The sequence below is a fragment of the Mustela nigripes genome, chromosome 11 (genome assembly GCF_022355385.1).
Source record: "Mustela nigripes isolate SB6536 chromosome 11, MUSNIG.SB6536, whole genome shotgun sequence".
NCBI classification, from domain to species: Eukaryota; Metazoa; Chordata; class Mammalia; order Carnivora; family Mustelidae; genus Mustela; species Mustela nigripes.
Window position 1 is genome coordinate 7,680,851 of NC_081567.1, and position 20,073 is coordinate 7,700,923.

Here is a 20,073-nt window from a genome sequence, read left to right on the forward strand (position 1 = left end):
GAGGTGACTGACAGTGTCAAGCTGTGTGTGACTCAGGGGTCGACTGTGCTGGTCACAGCAGTCCCGGGAACTGGCTGGGGGAGTGATGAAGTCGGCGAATTCGCCAGCCTGGGGAAGATGCACGGGGGTGCGCGCACTTCAGAGGCTGCGGAGAGAGGGCCCGGTTAGGATGCACAGGGGGGGGGGGGGGGGGGGGGGGGGCTCTACATCGCAGGGGACCAGCAGTGCAGGGGAATAAATAGGATGAAAGAGAAAGTTCAAGGGCGAGATCAGAACCCAGGGCACCCCAGTGACTGGTGGTCAGGGGCCCCCGCGGCCGAGAACCCAGGGCACCCCAGTGACTGGTGGTCAGGGGCCCCCGCGGCCGAGGACAGGTACCGGGCTAGGGCCCTTGACCCCCGCCTTGCATTGGATGCCAGGCTTCTCTCTTGTGGCCTTATTTTCCTGTCTCTCCCCAGCCCTGGTCCAGGCCAGCCCATGACCCACTGCCGTGTCTGAGTTGGACACCGTCAAGTCACACACACACACCACCGAGGTGCAAGCCTCTGGGAAGAGCCCTTGAGAGCCTTTTCTGGAAATCGTTGAAACTTTCCCCCAGAAAACTCTAGGCCCCAGGCCTGCAGGAGACCTGGTTGATTTGACAACTTCAAAGGGCCATTGATCTGTGAGGTCCACCCAGGCACCGCTAAAGGAACTCTGCTCAGGTCAGCTGTCTCCTGGAGAAAGGTCGAGAGTCAAGAGCGGCTTAGCTCTGGCTGGCCAGGGGGATCCCCGCGCCCCTTTCAGTTTCCTAGAGGTGGGTCTTCCCCTGTCCACGCCTTGAGGACTCTTGTAATTATGCGTGCCACACGCGTGAAATTATTTGCAACCCCTCCTCTCCTTTTCGGATGAGACAGTCCAAAGGTGATAAAGAGGGACAAGTGTCCCTTGGGTCCGAGAACTGAGACGGCTCTGGGGGCCACCCCAGCCACCCGTCGCTTGGACAGCCACTTCATCCCTGAACAGTTCACAGTACAAATTTATTCATTCATGTATTTATACACAATACAAACGGTAGGGGACGCCTCCACCCCCTTAGCCAACCAGCGCCCAGACCCAGGTCCTGCCCCAGGAGTCCGCGGTGAGTTCTAAGGAGGCAGGTTCCCGGCCGGATGGAGGAGGCGTGGCCGGGGTGGGAGGCGGGGCCAGAGGAGCGGTCAGAGCTGGGCGTGGCTTCTGGCCATGGGGTGGAGTTGGAGCACGGGCCTGCCGCCCGAGGTTCAGGAGGCCTTTCTCCGCTGGGGCATTGGGAGGGGAATGGGGTCCATCAGCGTCCTACACGTAGGCGTTCTTCCCGTATTTGCCAAAGGTGCTGTCCCCTTCGTCCGAGGCCGCGGGGCGCAGGCCGCCAGTGAGGACAGGGGACCGCATTACGGAGGCCTTGTAGGGGAGCCTGGTTCAGAGGGGCCTAGGTCAGTGGAGGAGCCCCCCCCCCCCATCCCTCCTGCCCCGCCGACGCACGCAACCGCCCTTACCTGGGGGCCTGGTCCGCGTCGGGAGCGCGGCAGCAGCCAGAGCCAAGGCAGAAGCCCCCCAGGATGGCGAGCAGGGAGGCGCTCCAGCCCAGGTAGAGGGCGGGGCCCAGCTCGTACCTGGGGAGAGGAGAGGTGCGGGGCAGCGCTAGCTCTGGCCGGCTGAGGCCCACCCGCAGCCCCCCAGGGTGGGGCTCCCACACTCACTTGGTCCCAGGATACAAGGGGTCAAAGAATTCCTGGGTGATGTTGAAGGCGTACCAGGAGATGGCCACCATCCCACAGAGACCTGCGGAGGGAGAAGAGGGCCACGCTCGAGCCCGAGGCCTGGCGGAGGGGGTGGCAAGTTTCACTCCCTCCCTAGCTCCTGACCTGTCTCCTAGGGTCCCCAAGCACAGCCCCGCTTTCATGTCTAGTCTCCCACACTCTGCCCTTGGCCCCTTCTTTACCTGGCTCTGCCCCACATCTTGATCACCTAGTCACCTCACTGGGAATCTGCCGTCCAAATCCGACCCATCCTGGGAAATGCAGCCGTCCCAGCAGTGGTCCTGCACAGCTGCCCTGAAGCCCCTTCCTCCTGCCTTCCGAAGCCCCCAGAGCCCGTGACACGCCTTTACCACTAGTGCAGTGAAGGCCCGAGGCCAGTGAGACCCAGGACTACAGGCCCAGCCTCACCCCTCTCTGGGGGCTCCTCCAGTTGGTCACCAGAGTTTTCTGAGCCTGTTTCCGCAGCTGGAGAAGAGGGCGAGACCCAGCCTACTCCACAGGTGCGGTGAGTCTGCCCTGGCTGGTCTTCCCGGCCGGGCTGTAAGGTCACTCACCTTGGGGTCTCTCTCATCCCTCACTCATGCCTCTTGAGGCTCCTAGTGGGGCCTCAAGAAACACTGCTGATGGGCGGATTTGTAACTGAGGGACGGGGACAGCAGGAGTGAGGCTGGGTGGGCAGGGGGAGAGGGTAGAGCTGAGCAGGGAGGGCAGGGGTCAGTGTGATGGGAAAGGGGAGACCCTTTTCTCCGGGTGAGCCGGAGAAGACAGGGAACCCCGGGTGCACTGCCACCACAACCCCCCTCCACGACGCAGGGCACACCCGTCCCCTTCCCCCAATTACCAGCCAGTATGTGTAGGGCCCCTGCAGTGGCCGCCAGCTTGGCCTTCCTGGAGAGCTCCATACTCCCAATGTTTACGCAGCGCAGCCCCACTATGCCTAGGAAGAGGCCCAGGAAGCCCAGGAAGATGGCGGTGATCATGAGCGCCCGGCAGGCCTGGATGTACCCTGGGGAGGTGGGGCGCAGCCATGGGTCCCTCAGCTGGCCCCTTGCCCCTCCACGACCGAGCCAGCCCCTGCTCGGGTCTCAGCCCATAAGGGCCCTCAAGTCCTCTCCTTCCCCATCAGGCCCTATTCAGCTGAAGGGGTCCCACGGGCTCCTTCCCAGGAGCTTACCTCGGCCCCCAGGAGTCCTGGCCTCTGCTCCCCACCCCCTGACAGGCTTGTTCCTTGACACTACTGACACGTTGGCCCTCTGTTCTGGGGGTGGGGGGCGTTCTGTGCCCTTGGGATGTCCAGCAGCATCCCTCGCCTTTAGTCATTAGATGTCACTACCAGTCCGTCCCAAGAGGGACAATCAACAGGTCTAGACGCTATCGAAGGATCCCTGAGGGACAAAATCACCCCAGTTGAGAACCTCTGGCCTGTCAGGTCCCCACCATGCCCTGTTGTGAGTTACAGAAATCGCACTGACTATTCCCTCTTCGCTGCGGCGGCTTCTCTCTAGGTCCCACCGGGTGCCTGGCACAGCCCGAGTCAGCCCGAACTGAGCGTTCTCCTGAAGCGACCGGCAGGGGGCAGCAGTGGCCCACAGTCGCTGGACAAGGGCAGTTTCTCCCCGGGAAAGTGGGATGCCGGGGCGCAGGACCCAGCCCAGCCCATCTAGCTCAGGGATGTTGGGTGCCTCGGTTTCCCCTTCTTCAAAGCTGAAGGAAATGGCCACTTTCCTTCCGGGTCCCCATCCCCCTACTCTGTCTTTGATAGTTGCCAAGCGCTCCAAGGACCTTGCTCCCCTTTCCCGGGTGGGGCAGTGCCATTGGTGCTGAAGGAAAAGCTGGGCCTCTGCCAGGAGCGTGCGGAGTGGCCCGGGGTTGGCGGGCAGGAGGAGGACCAAAGTTCTCGCTCGCGGCTACTCCCTCGGGAGTTCCCACCCTCTCCCGTACCCCGAATCCTCTACGCACCCATGTTCATCCACACGCCTCTACCTGGGACTGAACCGGCCCAGGCTTCCCAGGTGGCCCTGGGGGTCAAGGGGGAGATTACCGATGGGTCCCGAGGCAGCGCGGGCTGGACGGGATTAAATGATAGTCAGGAACCCCCTGGGGACCAGAATGGCCTCAGAGGGACTCACCGGCCTGGGTTCCAGCCCCCTTACCACCTGTGGGACTCTGGGCCGGTTCACACTTGTCCCTGGGGCTTCCCGGCTTTGGTACAATGAGGCCACTAAGAGGCCGCAGAGCCAGGCGACCCGCGATGCCAGGCAGAGCTCCCCTGCCCTGCCCCGCCGGCATGCTCGTGCCCCTCCGTCAGCAGATCCATGTGGGGCCCTGCTTGGGTGGACGAGCTCACAGCCAAGGCCCCCGCCCAAGCCACAGGTGTGGTTGGGGTGGGTGCGGGGGCAGTGGCCGCGGCCGCCGAGCAGGCTGCCTCCAGCATTCCTTCAGGCTCCCCAAGCACTCTGAGCTTCTGGCCCAGAGAACACAGCTTTTATACGGAGCTTGGGGGGGGGGGGGGGGGGGGCACTTGCTTGCACACAGAAAGCCCTGGAGAGAGTGAAGGCATGAGGCCCCCGCTGCTGTCTCAGAAGATTCTGGACATAGTGGGGACACAGAGACCCACCCAGATACCCTAACTCCTCAGAGCATCTCTGGCATTCCTGGGGGATTTTGAGGAGCCACGTTCCACACCCAGCGCTGGCTTTGGTTCCATCCCCTACCCCGCACCCGCAGCAGGGGACCCGAAAGAGCGAGATGGCTCCAAGGAAGGCGTGGGAGCGACACCAAATAGGGTACCTGGTCCCCTACTCTTGGTCTCTGGCTTGGGGCCAACTGACGGGAGACTCCCCTGGGGGGGCTCTGGGGAGCTACTCATAGGGTGAACAGGAAGCAAGAAGGAGCGACAGCCACCAGGGAGAACCTTCTGGGCCAAAAGAGCGGTAGTCTCCAAGCCACCAAGAACTTCAAAAAACACACTGCCCGGGACCGCGGAGCACACACATGCACGCACACCCCCCGACCTGCTTCCAGCGGGACGCTCGGGAGGGGCAGGAGGCTCCCTTTCAAAGGGCCCTTTAGAACTCGCCAAGGCAGTGGGACTAGTGGCCCAGTGGGACCCTGAAGGTCTTCCGTGTCTCATGCCCCAAGATGGGGCATCCTCTTCACCCCGCAGATCCCAGCGCTCCCACACCAGAGCTAAGAGGCAGAAACTGGCTGCGTGCGTACACACGCTGACGTCTCCCGCTAACGCTCGGTGCGCTTGATCCCGACCCGGGAGCATCCGTAAGCCCGTGCTGTGAGGACGAGGGTCCTACAGACGGGACCGACGAAGGCTCCCGTTCTGACCTGCCTGGGGCGCGGAGGCGGTAAACCGAGCCCGGCAGGCGGATCCTGCTGCGCCCGTAACCACTAGGAGTGTCCCGTCAGGGCCGGGGGACACGTGGGACGAAGCCTCTCCCGCACTTCCAGACGCTGCCCCCCCCCCACAGCCCGCTGAGCCCGATCCAGACCCCCTTTACGGTCTGGTGCCGGAGGCCCGACCACGGGCAGCGCCCACCGTCCCCGGGGGCCTCCCCCTCCTCCAGCCTCCCGCCAGCGTCTGCCCCCTGGCGCTGTCCCCAGCGCCTACCGGAGAGAGCCAGCAAGGACGGAAACTCGCGGCAGTTGGAGACGCCCATGGAGTCCGTGGCACAGCTGAACCAGAGGTTCTCGAAGATGGTGTTGGTGGTGATGACGCTCCCGTGCACGGTGGACACGCGCCAGGAGCTGTGGGACAGGGTCACCCCCAGCATCAGCAGCCCCAGGGCTCCCATGAAGAAGCCGAAGGTCTCCACGGCCAGCGACATGGTGGGACGCAGGGCCCCGAGGGGCGCCGGGGGCCCCAGAGAAGGGGAGGGGCTGAGCCCCGCGAGACCTTGAGGGGCTTCGGCTAAGGTGGGGTGCTAAGGCAGGCTGCGGCGCGAGAAAGGGAGGTCAGCTGCGGTCTGGGTCTCGGCTCTGTCTCCCGGTTTCCGCCCCGGCCCTCTCTCCGGGTTCTCTGCTTCCTGGAAGGTCTGGGCAGAGGAATGAGCCTCCAGCACCAGGCAGCTGTTGACGAAGAGATGGAGGGAATAAAAGAAACAGGCCAAAAGTCCACCCCCTCCCCCAGCCTCCGGGCTCCCCGCCCCAGGAGGGGGGCGGAGAGGACTTCTGGGAGTGACGGAACAAACGGATACGGTCAAGGAGGGGCCCCCCCGGAGGCCGTGGGAGCTAAGGGGAAGCGTCTCTGACTCAGCCTTCATCGGGGGGCCAGAGAATGGGCAGAGAGGGACGTGACAGAGAAGGTGACCGAGAGACCGTGCGTGCTCCCAGACGTACCTTCGGTGTGGCAGAATCCGCGGCACAGAACCACTCTCCTGGATGTTGGTGAGAACAATTTAGGAGACGCAAAAGACCTAATGTTTGGGCCCCATCTTTCCAAGGTAGGTTAAGGCTGCATAAGGGAACAGGGCATAGGCACCGTACCCAGCGCTCTGGAGTCCAGCCAACCCAGACTCAAACCAGACCCAGCGTCTCCCAGAGCCCTGCGAGCTTGCTTCTGCTTCTGTGAACCAGAACTAGCTTCCTCACCTGTGACCCCAGATCAGAAGCTCCCCGAAAGTGTGAACTGCTCCCTCCTTGGTACCCACCCCCAGGCTGGGGTGAGGCCACCAGGGGGCTGCCTTCCTCCAAACTTCAACTTCCTGAACTTAAACCTCCCCTCTTGTTGGGCTGATCTTCTGCCTCTCGGCACCAAGCTTGATCTTGCTGCCAAGGGCCGTCGAGGGGGATAAATCGCAGGCCCAGAAAGTGATCCCGTCGCTAATCTAAGCAGCTCAGTTATCAGAACTGTCACCAGCTCTATTAATTATGACGGATTAGAAACCTCCGGGTCCCCACCCCACACCAACGCTGAGCACCTGTCCTGGCGCATTTCCTGCCCCGAGGCCGCGGCCAGGACAGCTCGGGTTCTCCTCCTGCAAACGCCACAGGGGCCCAGTCTCCGGGGGCCAGGGGCCGGATGCTACCCCCAGGCAGTCACCCAGGACATGGCTGAGCCAGAGTGGGTCCCCCTCTGCCCCCCTCACGGTATCAGGCTCCCCGTGCGCTCCCCTCAGCTGCCGCCTCCCCAGGCCCCCCAACCAGGCTGGCTGGGCTGCGGAACGAGAGGTATGCAGTGAAGCAAGACAGGCCCGGGCTGAGCCTGGCACCGGGCGGGTGTGGGGCAAAGCCGGCTGGGTGGGGACTGGGCTCCGACCTTCCGTCTCTGAGCCGACAGTCGGGATGTCCTGAGTTTGTACCTTCTCTCAAGAACTCTGACAGACTCCGTGCCAAACCCCCAGGCCTGCCCCTGGGCAGCGGCCCATCCCCCAGGAGGATGGCGAGTGGGGAAGGCAGGAGGACAAAGAGAGGGAAGGGCGGAGGTTTCGGAGGAAACTGAATGGGGGGGGGCCCTGGTGTGGAAAACTCCGCGTGCTGCGACGCAGCTGTGCGGGTCAGAGGAGACCGGAGACATAAATCCTGGCCTGTCCCCCCCAGCTCTGCCCTTCCCGTCTCTAGTCAGATTTCTCCCAGGACTCTTACGCCACGCAAAGGCCTCGTCCCCGTCCCCTGTGCCCGATCTGCTTTGGGGGTGGGGGAGGAAGGAAGGGCGTGGGGTCTGGGCAGCTCGGCGGACAAAGGCGCACCCCACGGCGCACCCCGGCGCACCCCACACCAGCCGTGGGGCACAGGAGTAGGAAAGTGAGCAGGAAAGGACCGCGCATGACCACCACCTTTGGGCCCAAAAGAGCCCACCCCTTCCTCACCACGGACACAGCAGTTCCCAAGCCAAGGCTGTTTTATTTACACTCCTCCTGGAGCACATGGTTTGGGGCTACCGGACACATCTCTGGGGAAAGGAGGCTGAACGCCAGAGGGCAGTGATGGGGCGCAGAAGACCGGGACAGCCAGGACGGACGGGTCCCCCCCCTCTCCGAGTGTCCTCCACAGGCTCCCACTATCCTCGGGCAGAGGCGCGGTTTCATTCAGGATTTGGACTTGGACACAGCAAGTCCGATGAGTCCAGCCAGGCCTGCCACGCCCAGGGCCATGCCTCCAACAATGGCCATGCCCACTAGGCCATCTGGGGAAGGGAAAAGGGAGACTGTCAGGAGCCCGGCCCCCCCAGGGACGCTGCCCAGCACCTTCTTTCTCCCGGCCCGAGGCGCCTCAACAGACGTGCCTCCTCCCCCGGAGTCATGAGGTGAGGGCCTCGGGCTTGGAGAAGGGCCTGTGAGGCACTGAGCAGCTGCCTGGAGAGGAGGGCGTCATTCAAAGGGAGACCAGAGAGCCCAGGCCTGGGGAAGGAAGAGGACTTAACCAAGAGCCGAGAGGCACGAGGGGGCCCGCGAGCAAGGGGAGTGGGCGGGGGAGGGCAGAGGGGCAGGGTTCACCTTTCTTCATGGCCTTGTCAATGAGCCGTTCCAGTTCCTTGGCCTGGTTGTTCTGGGGCTCCGTCTGCAGCAGCCCCCGCACGTACTTCAACGCCTTCTCGTATTCCTGCTCTCGGGGAAAACACACCACGCACGCCCCCGCCTCAGCATCTATGGCTTCTCCTGCTCATCAGAGGGGCCTTCCCTTCACCGGCCCCGGGGGCTCCTCCCTCCACCTCCTCCCCGACTCCAGCCCCACCCAGCGGAGTAGAGTCCACAAACAACCCCAACTGTGTGGGGGTGATAAGCTGGGGGAGATAACAACCCGAGGCTTGGGGCTGCACCCCAACCTGAGGTCACCTTGCTCCCCACGACCTCAGCAGCTGGAATCTGTCTCTTGCCTTCCGCCAGCCGACTCTCACCCTGCACCTCTGTACCCCCCACCCCCGCACAGCCCTCCTCAGCCTTCCTGGCGGCCAGGGCTCTGGAGGGCCCCCGGAGGAGCAGCGAGCTGGCGCTGCAGCCCACCCCGGCAGGGTGCCGTGGGAGAAGGGACGCTCCGCCTTACCTTGAGCCGGTAGTTGCCCACGGCCAGGTAGAAGACATAATCCCGCTGTTCCTCTTTACTCCCTTTGGGCAGCAGCTCTGCAGAGGGCGGAAGCAGAAGGGTGAACACCGCGTCTCTCCTTCTCTAGCGCTGGTGTCCCAGACACCCCTTCCACTCTCCGAATCCCTGTCTGGTCCTGGCTGGAAGGCACCGTCCTACGCTTCTGTTTCAGCTCCGGTCCCTCCCGGCGTCCCAGTCAGACCTCGGGGGCGGTACGGGCGCAGGCTGCCAGACACCCGGCCGCTGCTGTGCACCCTGGTCTCAATGCTGCCGTCTGCTCGGGCTCATCCAAGGGAACCGAGGGGAAACCGAGGCGCCGGAGAAGCCAAAGACCGCTCTCCTCACCGCTGGTCCCTGCTGTACGTTCTCACTGCAGCCGTCCGCGGCCCAGACTAGTGTTCGAGGAAGTCTGCCCTACCTCCCCCTTAAAATAAAAGATCAGCTCGAAACCCATCTTCTTAAATGACTTAACCTGATTCTTTTTTTTTTTTTTTTTTAGATTTATTTATTCATTTGACAGACAGCGATCACAAGTACGCAGAGAGGCAGGCAGAGAGGGGGAAGCAGGCTCCCTGCTGAGCAGAGACCCCCGATAAAGGGCTTGATCCCAGGACCCTGAGATCATGACCTGAGCCGAAGGCAGAGGCTTTAACCCACTGAGCCACCCAGGCGCCCCCACCCGATTCTTTCTCAATTTAGTGACTTCCCAGGGGCCTATGTGCTGAGCTGTACACTATGCAGTAGAATTTGTGGCTAAATAGTTTCGCAGGTGTTTATAAATCTCCCCACGTGTCTGTTCAGTCTCCTCCACTGGAACTGGCAACGCTTAGAGACCCCATCTACAGCTGCGCCGAGCTGCAGAGGGAAGCTGAAAAATCTGAAAGAGCCAAACGGGCAAATGCAGGGTGAGGTTATTTGCATTAGAAAAGATTCTTATTTTTATCGACTGACAATGGCCATCCTTTGCTAGCACGCTGTTTGCCTGCACATGATTACCTGGCCAAGAAAAGGGGGTAGAGGGAACAGAGGAATTTAAAAGTCAGGTATTGTGGCCTCTGACAAACGGTGACCCATCCAAAACCAACAGGAAATAGGATTCCAGTGAAAACAGTCCCATCTGCCCCCAGGATCCGGGGCCCGTCTTCCGTACTTCTTCCACACCGCCCTCATGGAAGGTTTTCAAGAGCTGCTGAATAAGCAACATGGTGAGGCCAAAGAGCAAGACAGGAGCTTCCAGTCCTCACTCAGCCGCTAATTCACGAGCTGTGTGACCTCAGACTAAGTCACTCTCCCGGTCAGGCTACCAGATCGCCAGAGGCCAGCGGGACTGATATACGCTGGCAAAACAAGGATGGGGTGGTAATTAGCCAAAAGCACACTGGGAGAAGCCAGGTGAAGGGGCAGCCCTTTGTTGCAATAACTGCCATGTCGAGAAAGAATCCTGGGGCACCTGGGTGGCTCAGCGGGTTAAGCCTCTGCTTTCGGCTTGGGTCATGATCTCGGGGTCCTGGGATCGAGCCCCACATCGGGCTCTCTGCTCCGTGGGGAACCTGCTTCTCCCTCTCTCTCTGCCTGCCTCTCTGCCTGCTTGTGATCTCCGTCTGTCTCTCTGTCAAATAAATAAATAAATAATATATTTTTTTTTAAAAAGAGAAATCCCAGCACTGGAGATGGAGGGAGTGAACGAGGCCATGGCAGCAGCTGGGAAGGGGAGGGTGGGGTAGCCTAGAAACTCACCCTCCAGCAGTGCGATGCCTTTACGGATGTCATCGTTGTACTTGCTTCGCACCAGGCACCAGGCATACTCAAACTGCGTGCTCTTGGACACAGAGCCTGCTGCCTTCTCAGACTGAAATTTCTTTTCAAACTTCTGCCAAGGAGAGGAGAGGAGTCATTTAGAAATGAAGGGGCACACCGTTCTCTACCAGGGCCTACGGGTTAATTCCTAGTTACACCCCATCTTCCCCAGTCTCTGCCTCATTTTCCTGGCGGGTCTTGGCATCTGGCATCCCAGGTTCCTCTAGCTTCATCCCTGGGACCCAGACCCAGCGATTCTGCTGCTTAGCGACGGGCCGTCTCCTTGGACAGTAACCCCGTCCGCTTCCCTCCCCCTAGTGGTGCCGAGCGGAGATGCCACCTGGTGGCGGCTCCAGGCACCGCTCCCGAAGCAGCTGACCCCAGAGGCTAAACAGTAAACACGCTGTCAGAACTTCTCAACAACCCACGCAGCTGCTTCCCCCAACCAGCCCCACCCTGTTGGGCCTGGACCTTTTCTTAACTGCAAATTGGGAGTAAAAACAGTGCCCACACTAGCCCACAGAGCTACAAAGACTGAGATATGGCCTGCAATGCAATTAGCACCGTGCTGCATTCAGTGAGTAATATAAGAAACTTCATGGTAGTTGCTATATTCCCCCCCCACACACTGAAGGAACAGAAAGTGTCCGCACCCTGACCTCCTAACTCCTCCACGCACCCAGCACCTGTCAGTCTTTCAACGCCAGACCGCAGGCCCCGAGTCTGGGGCGTGTCGGCGCAGAAAACTACAACTCCCATTAGGCTACTGGACAAAGTAGAGCCTCTGGGCAGGGGCCGGACGCTGCAGAGGATGCCGGGAGCCGTAGTTCGGCTTCCCTAGGCAAAACTGATGCTGGGTTGAGGGTCTGGCCCCAACCGGACGCTCCTCGGGACCCGCCCGTCGAATGTCTCCTTTCCCTCCCTCGAGGCCAGGCCTCACCAGCAAGTCATCCACAGACACCAGGTCGTTCAGTACGGCCTCCATGGCCGCCGCCCCTGCAATCTTCACACCTAGCTCGCTACTGTGCCACCGTCTCCATGGCCTACTGGCAGAGCTGGAGAGCCGCTTCCGTCGTCCGGCGGAAACCGGCCCCCTCCCCGTCGCGGAGCCAATCACCTCACACAGCTGATGCCGAACCCGCCCCCCCGCTGCCGGTAGCGCCCCGCCCCTTCCCCCCCGCGCCGCCCGCGCGCACGTTGAGGCACTAATGCGCACGCTCCGAACGGCCCCCCTTTCAGCCCCCACCGGCGGATAGCCACAGTGCAACTTCAAGTTCCACGTTCGTCCTCGCGAGTGACCCGACCCGCGTGTGCCTTCCTCCACCGAGGCTGCCTTAATAGAGTTTGGACCTATCTTGGTGGTTAGCCCTTGGGCTGAAAAACAGCAGAAAGAGGACTGGGGGACCAATCCAAACCTACCTCCCCTCGAGCCCCACCCCGTCTGTGTCTGGGAAACCCGAGGCTACGAGACCTTTCGGTGCCTGTAACAAAATCATAACTGGTACCAAGGGGTTTGGGGCCTCCGCTGATTTACAAGAGGATTGACAACAGGACCTGCTAACCATACACGCAGGGACTGGGGTACATACGAATAGGGGATACTATATAGATCTTTAAATGGGAATTTAAAGAGAAGCTGTGACCCCAGTAGTGGCAGAGGGGGTCCAGTCTTTTAATACTTAGGTAAAGGCTTCCTCTGCGTGTGTCCAAGGGGGGAAGATCTGCTGTGGGTCATGGGCAGGAGTAGTCAAAAGATGGGAAAGGTAGATGTTCACTCCTCTGGCACCGGAGCTGTGCAGTGGAAGGACTGGGTAGGTAGCGACTCTCCGATTCTTTTCACCTTGACCCACAGTGCTCCAGTGCACATCACAATGTAAGTTCCATGAGGGCAGAGCCTGCATCCCCAGCGCCGGACACAAGATCAATGTCCAGTAAGTATTTGTTGAATAGACACGAAATAAACAGCTGTAAAGCGGGCAGTGCAAATGCAAGGGATTATCATGTGAAAACCTTTCACGTTTGCAGAGTCCCTTTAATTTTTTTTTTTTTTTAAATTCCCACAATAGTCTTGTGAGTTAGGGAAGAGACGTCTTTCCTACTTAGTTCGAACAGCTGAAATGACTTTGATATAGGGAGTCTGTTAAAGAATAAAGAGAGGACAGAACAAGTTCTTAAGTACACTCTAACTATTCATCTTGAAACAATTCAGGTCTAAATTTGTATTTGTATTTTTTTTTTTTTTTTTGCTGGTTTAGAACGGAGGACTTACCTTAAGCAGCAGGATGAGCCAGGGAGGAACAACGCGGGTTAATTTAAAACCTAGAAGGCAAAGCAATCCCGTGAAACCATTTGTTTCAAGTACAGCAGGAAAATTTTAAATGAAGGCAGTTCAGTAGGAAAACTAAAAATGAAACCCTGCAAACTACCACCAGGGCTGAGATTGTAATACTAGTCTTCATGCTACTTGTCGGTTTGTAATTATACGCTTGTGTGATAACTTGATGAATGAGACCCTCTCGTACAAGAGTGGAGGCCGCATGGGAACGGGGTCTGTATTAAATTGTTCATATTATGCTCCTAGAGCCCAGCTCAGAGCCTACCACCAGCAAATACTCAATTTATAAGGATTGCGTAAATAGACATTGCTGTTGCCATTATTAACGTTTTGGAAAGCAGTGAGGGAATATGAGTAAGAGCAAAACGATATACCATTATCTGACTAGTGATCCGTGGAAACATTCAACAAAAGCCAAACCAAAAAAAAAAAAAAAAAAAGGAAAAGCAAGACATGAAGACATTCGTTCCTGCATTATTTGTGGCGGTAAACAAAAGCGCCAGGGAATGGTTTCATTAAACGAGGACACGGCAATATAATGAAATAACAAACAGCCTTCAAGGCACAGTCCTATGGATTCTTTGCGTGTGGATGGTAGTAGTCAAAACAAAACAAAAAAGCAGGCACTTGTCAAATTTGGTCCTGAGAGTGGGCAGAAAGGAAACTGCCATTTTTGGGCTGGTGGCCCAGGAAGCCCTTCAGGGTCATCCCCTCCTACCTTCCCAACTTCCTCTCCAGGCACCCTCCAGTCCTGCACGGCCAGACGCCTTCCGGGCAACCAGCTTGCTTCCAGCCGGAATGCTCTCCACTCACGCGGCAAACCCCCGAGCGCCTACAGGGCGGGCGACCGCCAGCCCCGGGCCGTTACCGCTCCGGGACAGCTTCCTTCGATCCGGTCCCCGTGGTACAGAGCTTATCCCCCCATCCTGCCGTCCTTGATGTGGACGGGGACGGGGCCTCCTTCATCTCTCTGCCAAAGACCAGGAGTCCAGGCATCGTTTGTGGCGTGAATGGAACAGTAACGACAGGAGCCCTGAAGACGACTCTAGAAACTGCGGGGCCGTCTGCACTTCCGGGTGCCGGTTAAATTGGCACGGGAGGAAGCGACGAGTCGGCCGGGGGTCTCCTCCCGGGCTGCTCTAGGAAGAGGGCTCGGTGGTCCGGAGGACCCTGGGAGCGGCGGGCATGTTGCGTGGGTGGGAGCCGCACGCCGCGCCAGCCCCCTCCTCGGGGAGGCGGGGCCGAGCGGAATCCGGGGCGGGGCACGGGGGGGGGCGGTCCGAGGACTCTGATGGCCAATTAAAGGGCTGGGCTCGGTGAGAGAGGCGGGGCGGGGCGGGGCGCGACTTGGAGGCGGAGCGGGGGACGCCGAGGCCTGGGAGTCTCCAACCTCCGATGGGTGTCCGAAGTGCTCCCGGCTCAGTCTTGCCCAAGAGACGCTCTCTGTAAATTCAGTTACTTGTCCACTTTAGAGTCTGTCTCGGTACAAAAGTGTGCTATGGATACACACCAACTACGGGCTCGTGAATCACTTGGAATCGTTAAAAATGCAGAGTCTGAGTAGGGCTAGGGTGAAGCCCGAGATGCTTCATTTCTAAGAAACTCCCAGGAGATGCTGCTGCTGTGCATTCTCTAAGACGCTTTCAGGAGCAAAAGTGTGAAACAGTGGTTCTCCAAGTGCAGTCCCAGGACTGGCAGCAGAGGCATCCCCTGGGAATTGTTTGGAAATGAAGATTATTGGACCCCACTCCTGCACCTACTGAATCAAAAAGTCCGGGAGTGGGGTGGGCAGGCAGTCCATGTTCCTGCAATCCCAATGGGTAATTTTGATGCGGGCTGGAATCTGGGAACCAGCGGACAGTGGAAAAGTCAAATAGCCTCGACTGTCTATAACTTGTGACCATGGTCAGTTTGCCTTAATCTGCCTTAGTCTAGCTAAACTTCAGCTGAAAAATCAGGATGAAAATGCTAATGCCTTCCTAGTGCATCTCTTATAATGAGGAAATGTGAGATGACAGTAAAGAACTTGGCACACCTAACAAGCATTCTAGAAATTTAAGCTGTCATTTCCGTTCAAATGGATTGCCAAAGGGCAATTCAAGAAGGGGTAACTCACCTGGCTGGAGGTGTTAGGAAATTCCTTGGCTAAGAAATGTGAGCTGACGTTCGAACCAGGATCTTGAAGGATAGGAACCCCCGGTGAAGGTGAGAAAAGGCATTCCGGGAGCAGGGAGCACCCTAGGCAGTCTTAAGAAAGGACCCGCGGTGGGAGGGAAAATCACCTGGTTGACAGGTGATTGCAGAATAAATCACAGAGACCTTGCAAGCCATCCAGTGATGCTTACACTCGTTTCTTAGGCAGAGAAAATGCCTTTACAAGAAGGGCAGGATCTGCCCTATTTCTTAGAACAGCAGATCTTGTGACTATAGTGGGGAGGCTGTTCTGAAGGGCAGAGAGACCGGTTTAATACAGATGATGACAGGTCAGGCTAGAATCAGCAAAGGTTTAATCGAAGGCGCTGGTCCTGAAAGTAATGGGAAGATACTAGGAGGAGGAAAGGCTTCTCTGATAAAATGGGCAGAACTTGGTGGCCCAAATGAATATGGAAGATGAGGGGGTGAGAGGACTCCTTGACCGTGTCTAGGTTTCTACCGGTCTCTAAACAGTAGAACATGTAAGTGGAGGTTGTACAAATAGAAGCCTCAACTCCAGGGACCAGAAAAACCTTTTAGAAGTAGGCAGGAGAGAAAACAGACAAGGAGCATAAGAAGTGGACCTAAGAGCTGCCAAGAGGAAGTCCAGGAAGGCTGGTGTCCTGAGAGCCAAGAGAGATTTCAGTCAATACTGGTGGATAATTTTTTTTTTATATTTTATTTATTTGTCCGAGAGAGAGAGAGTGCACACAAGCAAGCAGTGAGGCAGGCAGAGGCAGAGAGAGAAGCAGGCTCCCCGCTGAGCAAGGAGCCTGATGTGGGACTCAATCCTAGGACCCTGGGATCATGGTGTTCCCAGTGGACAATTATTTTAAAAGTTGCAAAGACCTTAAATAAGATGAGGACCCAAAATAGGCCACTAGATTGGGCAGACACCGGTTGGTTACTTGTGGAGAGCTTAGAGTCATTTCGCTACTGCAAGAAGGATGGAAGAGATTTTTTGAAGGATGAGGCATAGGGGAACAAGCATATGGAAAATAACTTTAAACTATTTTGCTGGAAAGTGGAAAAGATGGGGTTCCAATGGTAGTGACTCCAACAATTTTACCTTTCAATGATGGTGATTATTTATCTACAAAGTCATTCATTTGGGGACGATGACTAATTTCATTTATTTCAGGCACCTCTTGCAAATGACTGAATTTTGGAGAGCCATGAAACAGACAAAGAGGGTTTTGTTTTGTATTTTTTTTTTGGTTTTTCCAACAACGGATGTACCTTAAATTAAACTATGTAGGTGTGATTTTCCTGCTTGTCTATTCTGGGAAGAACATCACCTTTGCCATTTGCCACTTTGGTTTTAGAATTTGAGAAAGAGAAGAAGGAGGACAAATCAAAAAGAGGCGAGAGAAGTTTCTGGGTCAGTGAGTTTTCATTCATTTCATTCAACAATGAATTCAAGGGGCCAAAAAAAGAACCGGAGCATATTTAACCCCAACCTTATACACTGCCCTCGTCCAGCTCTGAGCTACTGACTCTAGGATTCTTTCAGGATTCACTGACCTTCCAGAAGGGTTGTATACATCACCAAAGATGAATGGGGTTGCTTGGATCAGGGTCAGGGACCTTTTTCCAGAATGTCATGCTGAAGAATTATAGGAATACCAGCTTATTGGGTAAAGATTCTGTCACATAGATGGGAAGCTTTTGAAGGTTTTTTGTTTTGTTGTTTTTTAGTGTTTTTTGTTTGTTTTTTTTTGTTGTTGTTGTTTTTTTTTGAGAGAGAGAAAGAGCACACAAGCAGGGGGAGAGAGAGAGAGGGAGAATCTTGGGTGGGAAGCCCTGATGTGGGGCTAGATCTCACAACCTTGAGATCATGACCTGAAATGAAATCAAGAGTCAGATGCTTAACTGCCTGAGCCACCCTGGTGCCCCAGCTTTTGAGTTTTTGTTGTAATTAACATGCATTGCTTCCATAATCACAAATCCTCATTGAGCCATGAGTCGCCCAAGTTCCATTTTGTTGATGTCAGCTGAGATCATGGAGCATGTACTGGGTGCAAAGGAAAAGGAGAGGTTGTGAGGGACTGTCTGTGCCTTTCAACCAACAAGTTGCCCCAACAAGTAATGTTGTCATTAACTGAGCAGATTTGGAGAGGAGCCAGTCAGGTGGCCTAAGGCTCTCCTGACTAATAATCAAGCCAAACAGTGACGTGTTGACTTTTAATTTTTTTTTTTTAATTTTATTTACTTGAGAGAGGGAGATAGAGATATAACATGGGAGAGCATGAGTGGGGAGGAGAGGGGGAAGCAGGCTCCCCGCGGAGCAAGGAGCCCAATGCGGGGCTTGATTCCAGGACCCTGGTGTAAGGAAGACATGGGCCAAAAGAAACAGCTTGACCGACTGAGCCACCCAGGTGCCCCTGACCTTTTAATTTTAGTCCAATGTGAAATATTTATTTTGCAATAGATTTTGTGAGTGATTTTGTTGTCGTTGTTGTTAATGACTTTTTGGCTTTACTGTGTTTTTAAATGTCTTTGTATTTTAGTGACTGTTATGTTTTTTGTTTGTTTGTTTGTTTTACTTTGTTAAAGATTTTCTGCAAAGAACTAGAAAAAAAATCCTTGGATATTCAAATGGAGGCAAAACCAAAAAAGATTCCTAAATCCATAATTAATTTCATATATCCTATATGAAATGCATTTAGTCTATTAAGTGCCTCCATAAATTAAAATTTAACATGGAAATACACTTAATGAATTGACTGAAAACCCCATGAAATACTCAAAACTAAGTGAAAGATTTAAAAAGCATGAATGTAAAAACATAAACATTCTCAAATGAGGAGGAATCATTGTATTTCACAAATGTTGGGAGAAAGCTTCTTGACATTGGCCTTGGCAATGATTTTTTTGGATAGGACACCCAAAGCACAAGCAATAAAAGCAAAAATAAACAAGTGGGCTGACATCAAACCAAAAGGCTTTGGAGCCACAAAAGAAACAATCAACAAAATGAAAAGGCAACCTATGGAATGGGAAAGAAATATTCGCAAATCATGTATCTGAGAAGAGTTAATCTCCAAAATATATAAAGAACTCCTATAACTCAATAGCAAGCCCACAAATGATTCAATTTAAAAACGGCCAAGGACCTGAAAAGATATTTTTCTAAAGAAGACATCCCAATGGCCAAGAGGTACATGAAAAGGTGCTCAACATTGTTAATCATCCGAGAAATGAAAATTGAAACCACCATGAACTATCACCTTGCACCTGTTAAAATGGCTATTATTCAAAAGACCAGTGATAACGAGCCCTGTGCAATGTTGGTGGAATGTAACTTGGTGCAGCGGCTATGGAAAAACAGTATGAAAATTCCTCAAAATATTAAAAATAGAACTACCAGACTATCTGGCAATCCCACTTCTGGGTATATACCCAAAGGAAATAAAATCACTACATGGAAGAGAGATCTGTAGCCCCATGTTCTTGTAGCATTATTCCCAACAGCCAAGACAGGGAAACAACCTAAGTGTCCCTTCATGAATGAATAGATAAAATGTGATACACACAGACACACACACACATACACTGGATTATTAATTATTTAGCCTTAAAAAGAAGGAAATCCTGCCATCTGGCGACAACATGGATGGAACTTGAGGGCACTATGCTAAGTGAAATTAGCAGAAAAAGAAAATGCTGTATGATCTCACTTATATATGGGATCTAAAAAAAACCAGAATTCATAGAAACAGGAGAATGGTGGTTGCCAGCGGCAGGAGCTGGGGGACGTGGGGAAATGTTGGCCAAAGGGCACAAGCTTCCAGGTATGAGATGAATAAGTTCCAAGAGTCTACTGCGAAGCATTCAGACTATAGTTCGCAACACTGTATGGTTTGTTCGAAGTTACTCAAGAGTAAACCTAAAACGTTCTCGCTACAAACACAGGAGTTGGTAATTATGTGAGATGGATGGATTAACTAACTTTGCTGTGATCATTTCACATATATACGTCTACTGAATCATCACGTCGTACACCTTAAGCTTACACAACGGTGTATTTCTTTCTTTCTTTCTTTAAAGATTTTATTTATTTATTTGAGAGGGAGAGAGAGCATGAGAGGAGAGATGTCATCGGGAAAAGCAGGCTCCCCGCTGAGCAGAGAGCCTGATGTGGGACTTGATCCCAGGACTCCAGGATCATGACCTGAGCCAAAGGAGTCGCTTAACCAACCGAGCCACCCAGGCGCCCCCACAATGGTGTATTTCAATTATATCTCCACAAAGCTGGGCGAAACTTGATAAGCGAGACATGTAAGACTTTTAAAGTGTTCTTTTGTAAGTAAATGTATCAATAGATTGACTAAACCATTGGCTAGAAATGGCTTGAAGTGAATTATCTTTAGGCCGCTGACTTTAAGCTAGCTGGCCTAGAGTTACTTAGATTGTGTTGCATTTCAGTAGATTTTGTTACTTAAATAGTTGGTAGATTAAGAGAGATCAGAGTCATTGACCATTTAATGATGTAAATTGATCAGAAGTCACAAACACCAATTCTTTTAGAGTCTGTGGGTAATAAGACTGCATCAAGGGGCACCTGGGTGGCTCAGTGGGTTAAGCCTCTGCTTTCGGCTCATGATCTCAGGGTCCTGGGATGGAGCCCTGCGTTGGGCTCCCGGCTCAGTGGGGGATCTGCTTCTCCCTCTTCTTCTGTTCCTCCCCCCAGGGAGTGCACACTCTCTCTCTCTCTCTCTCACATAAATAGATAAAATCTTTAAAAAAAAAAAAAAAAAAAAAAAAGGACTGCACTGGGAGAACTTTCTAGGCGCAAGATGGAGGGAGCCCTTCCTGTCCATGCTGCTCCGTCAGCACACCGAAACTAAGACAGTTTCTATGTCCCTGTAAATGCTCAGGAACACAGCTGATGCAGTTAGCCAATCCCCAAACGCCGGGCCAACTCACCCCAAGCCA

General features: G+C 54.9%; 2 protein-coding genes and 1 long non-coding RNA gene across 4 annotated transcripts; 1 reads left to right on the forward strand and 2 right to left on the reverse strand.

Annotated features, from left to right (window-relative positions):
* Nucleotides 1–998: 998 nt before the first annotated feature.
* On the reverse strand, nucleotides 999–6,227 carry CLDN15 (claudin 15). 2 transcript variants are annotated; one of them, XM_059414609.1, is made up of 6 exons: nucleotides 6,129–6,227; nucleotides 5,401–5,858; nucleotides 2,620–2,715; nucleotides 1,719–1,800; nucleotides 1,515–1,631; nucleotides 999–1,432 (listed from the first exon to the last, which is right to left on the reverse strand). In XM_059414609.1, the coding sequence occupies exons 2-6, from the start codon at nucleotides 5,615–5,617 to the stop codon at nucleotides 1,315–1,317; spliced, it is 630 nt and encodes a 209-aa protein (XP_059270592.1). In that variant the 5' UTR covers nucleotides 5,618–5,858; nucleotides 6,129–6,227; the 3' UTR covers nucleotides 999–1,314. The 2 variants fall into 2 exon arrangements, with proteins under 2 accessions (XP_059270592.1, XP_059270591.1); XM_059414608.1 differs by having other exon boundaries at nucleotides 2,620–2,784.
* On the forward strand, nucleotides 5,866–9,263 carry LOC132026584 (uncharacterized). Its single transcript, XR_009406940.1, has 2 exons — nucleotides 5,866–6,176; nucleotides 8,899–9,263. It is a non-coding gene; the product is annotated as an uncharacterized LOC132026584 (long non-coding RNA).
* FIS1 (fission, mitochondrial 1) lies at nucleotides 7,612–11,689 on the reverse strand. The gene is made up of 5 exons (XM_059414610.1): nucleotides 11,548–11,689; nucleotides 10,548–10,680; nucleotides 8,772–8,848; nucleotides 8,225–8,330; nucleotides 7,612–7,914 (listed from the first exon to the last, which is right to left on the reverse strand). The coding sequence occupies exons 1-5, from the start codon at nucleotides 11,590–11,592 to the stop codon at nucleotides 7,817–7,819; spliced, it is 459 nt and encodes a 152-aa protein (XP_059270593.1). The 5' UTR covers nucleotides 11,593–11,689; the 3' UTR covers nucleotides 7,612–7,816.
* Nucleotides 11,690–20,073: the final 8,384 nt, after the last annotated feature.

What these genes read in the sequence shown, in the direction of transcription:
- FIS1 (XM_059414610.1), bottom strand. Translation starts at nt 11,592, where the DNA reads ATGGAGGCCGTACTGAACGACCTGGTGTCTGTGGATGACTTGCTG. An exon ending in TGGGCAACTACCGGCTCAAG is followed by an intron (nt 8,331 to 8,771) that starts GTAAGGCGGAGC and finishes CCCCGAGAGCAG; the next exon opens with GAATACGAGAAGGCGTTGAA. An exon ending in TGACAAGGCCATGAAGAAAG is followed by an intron (nt 7,915 to 8,224) that starts GTGAACCCTGCC and finishes TCCCTTCCCCAG; the next exon opens with ATGGCCTAGTGGGCATGGCC.
- CLDN15 (XM_059414608.1), bottom strand. Translation starts at nt 5,617, where the DNA reads ATGTCGCTGGCCGTGGAGACCTTCGGCTTCTTCATGGGAGCCCTGGGG. An exon ending in GGCCCTACACATACTGGCTG is followed by an intron (nt 1,801 to 2,619) that starts GTAATTGGGGGA and finishes CTCCCTCCGCAG; the next exon opens with GTCTCTGTGGGATGGTGGCC. An exon ending in CCCTTGTATCCTGGGACCAA is followed by an intron (nt 1,632 to 1,718) that starts GTGAGTGTGGGA and finishes TCCTCTCCCCAG; the next exon opens with GTACGAGCTGGGCCCCGCCC.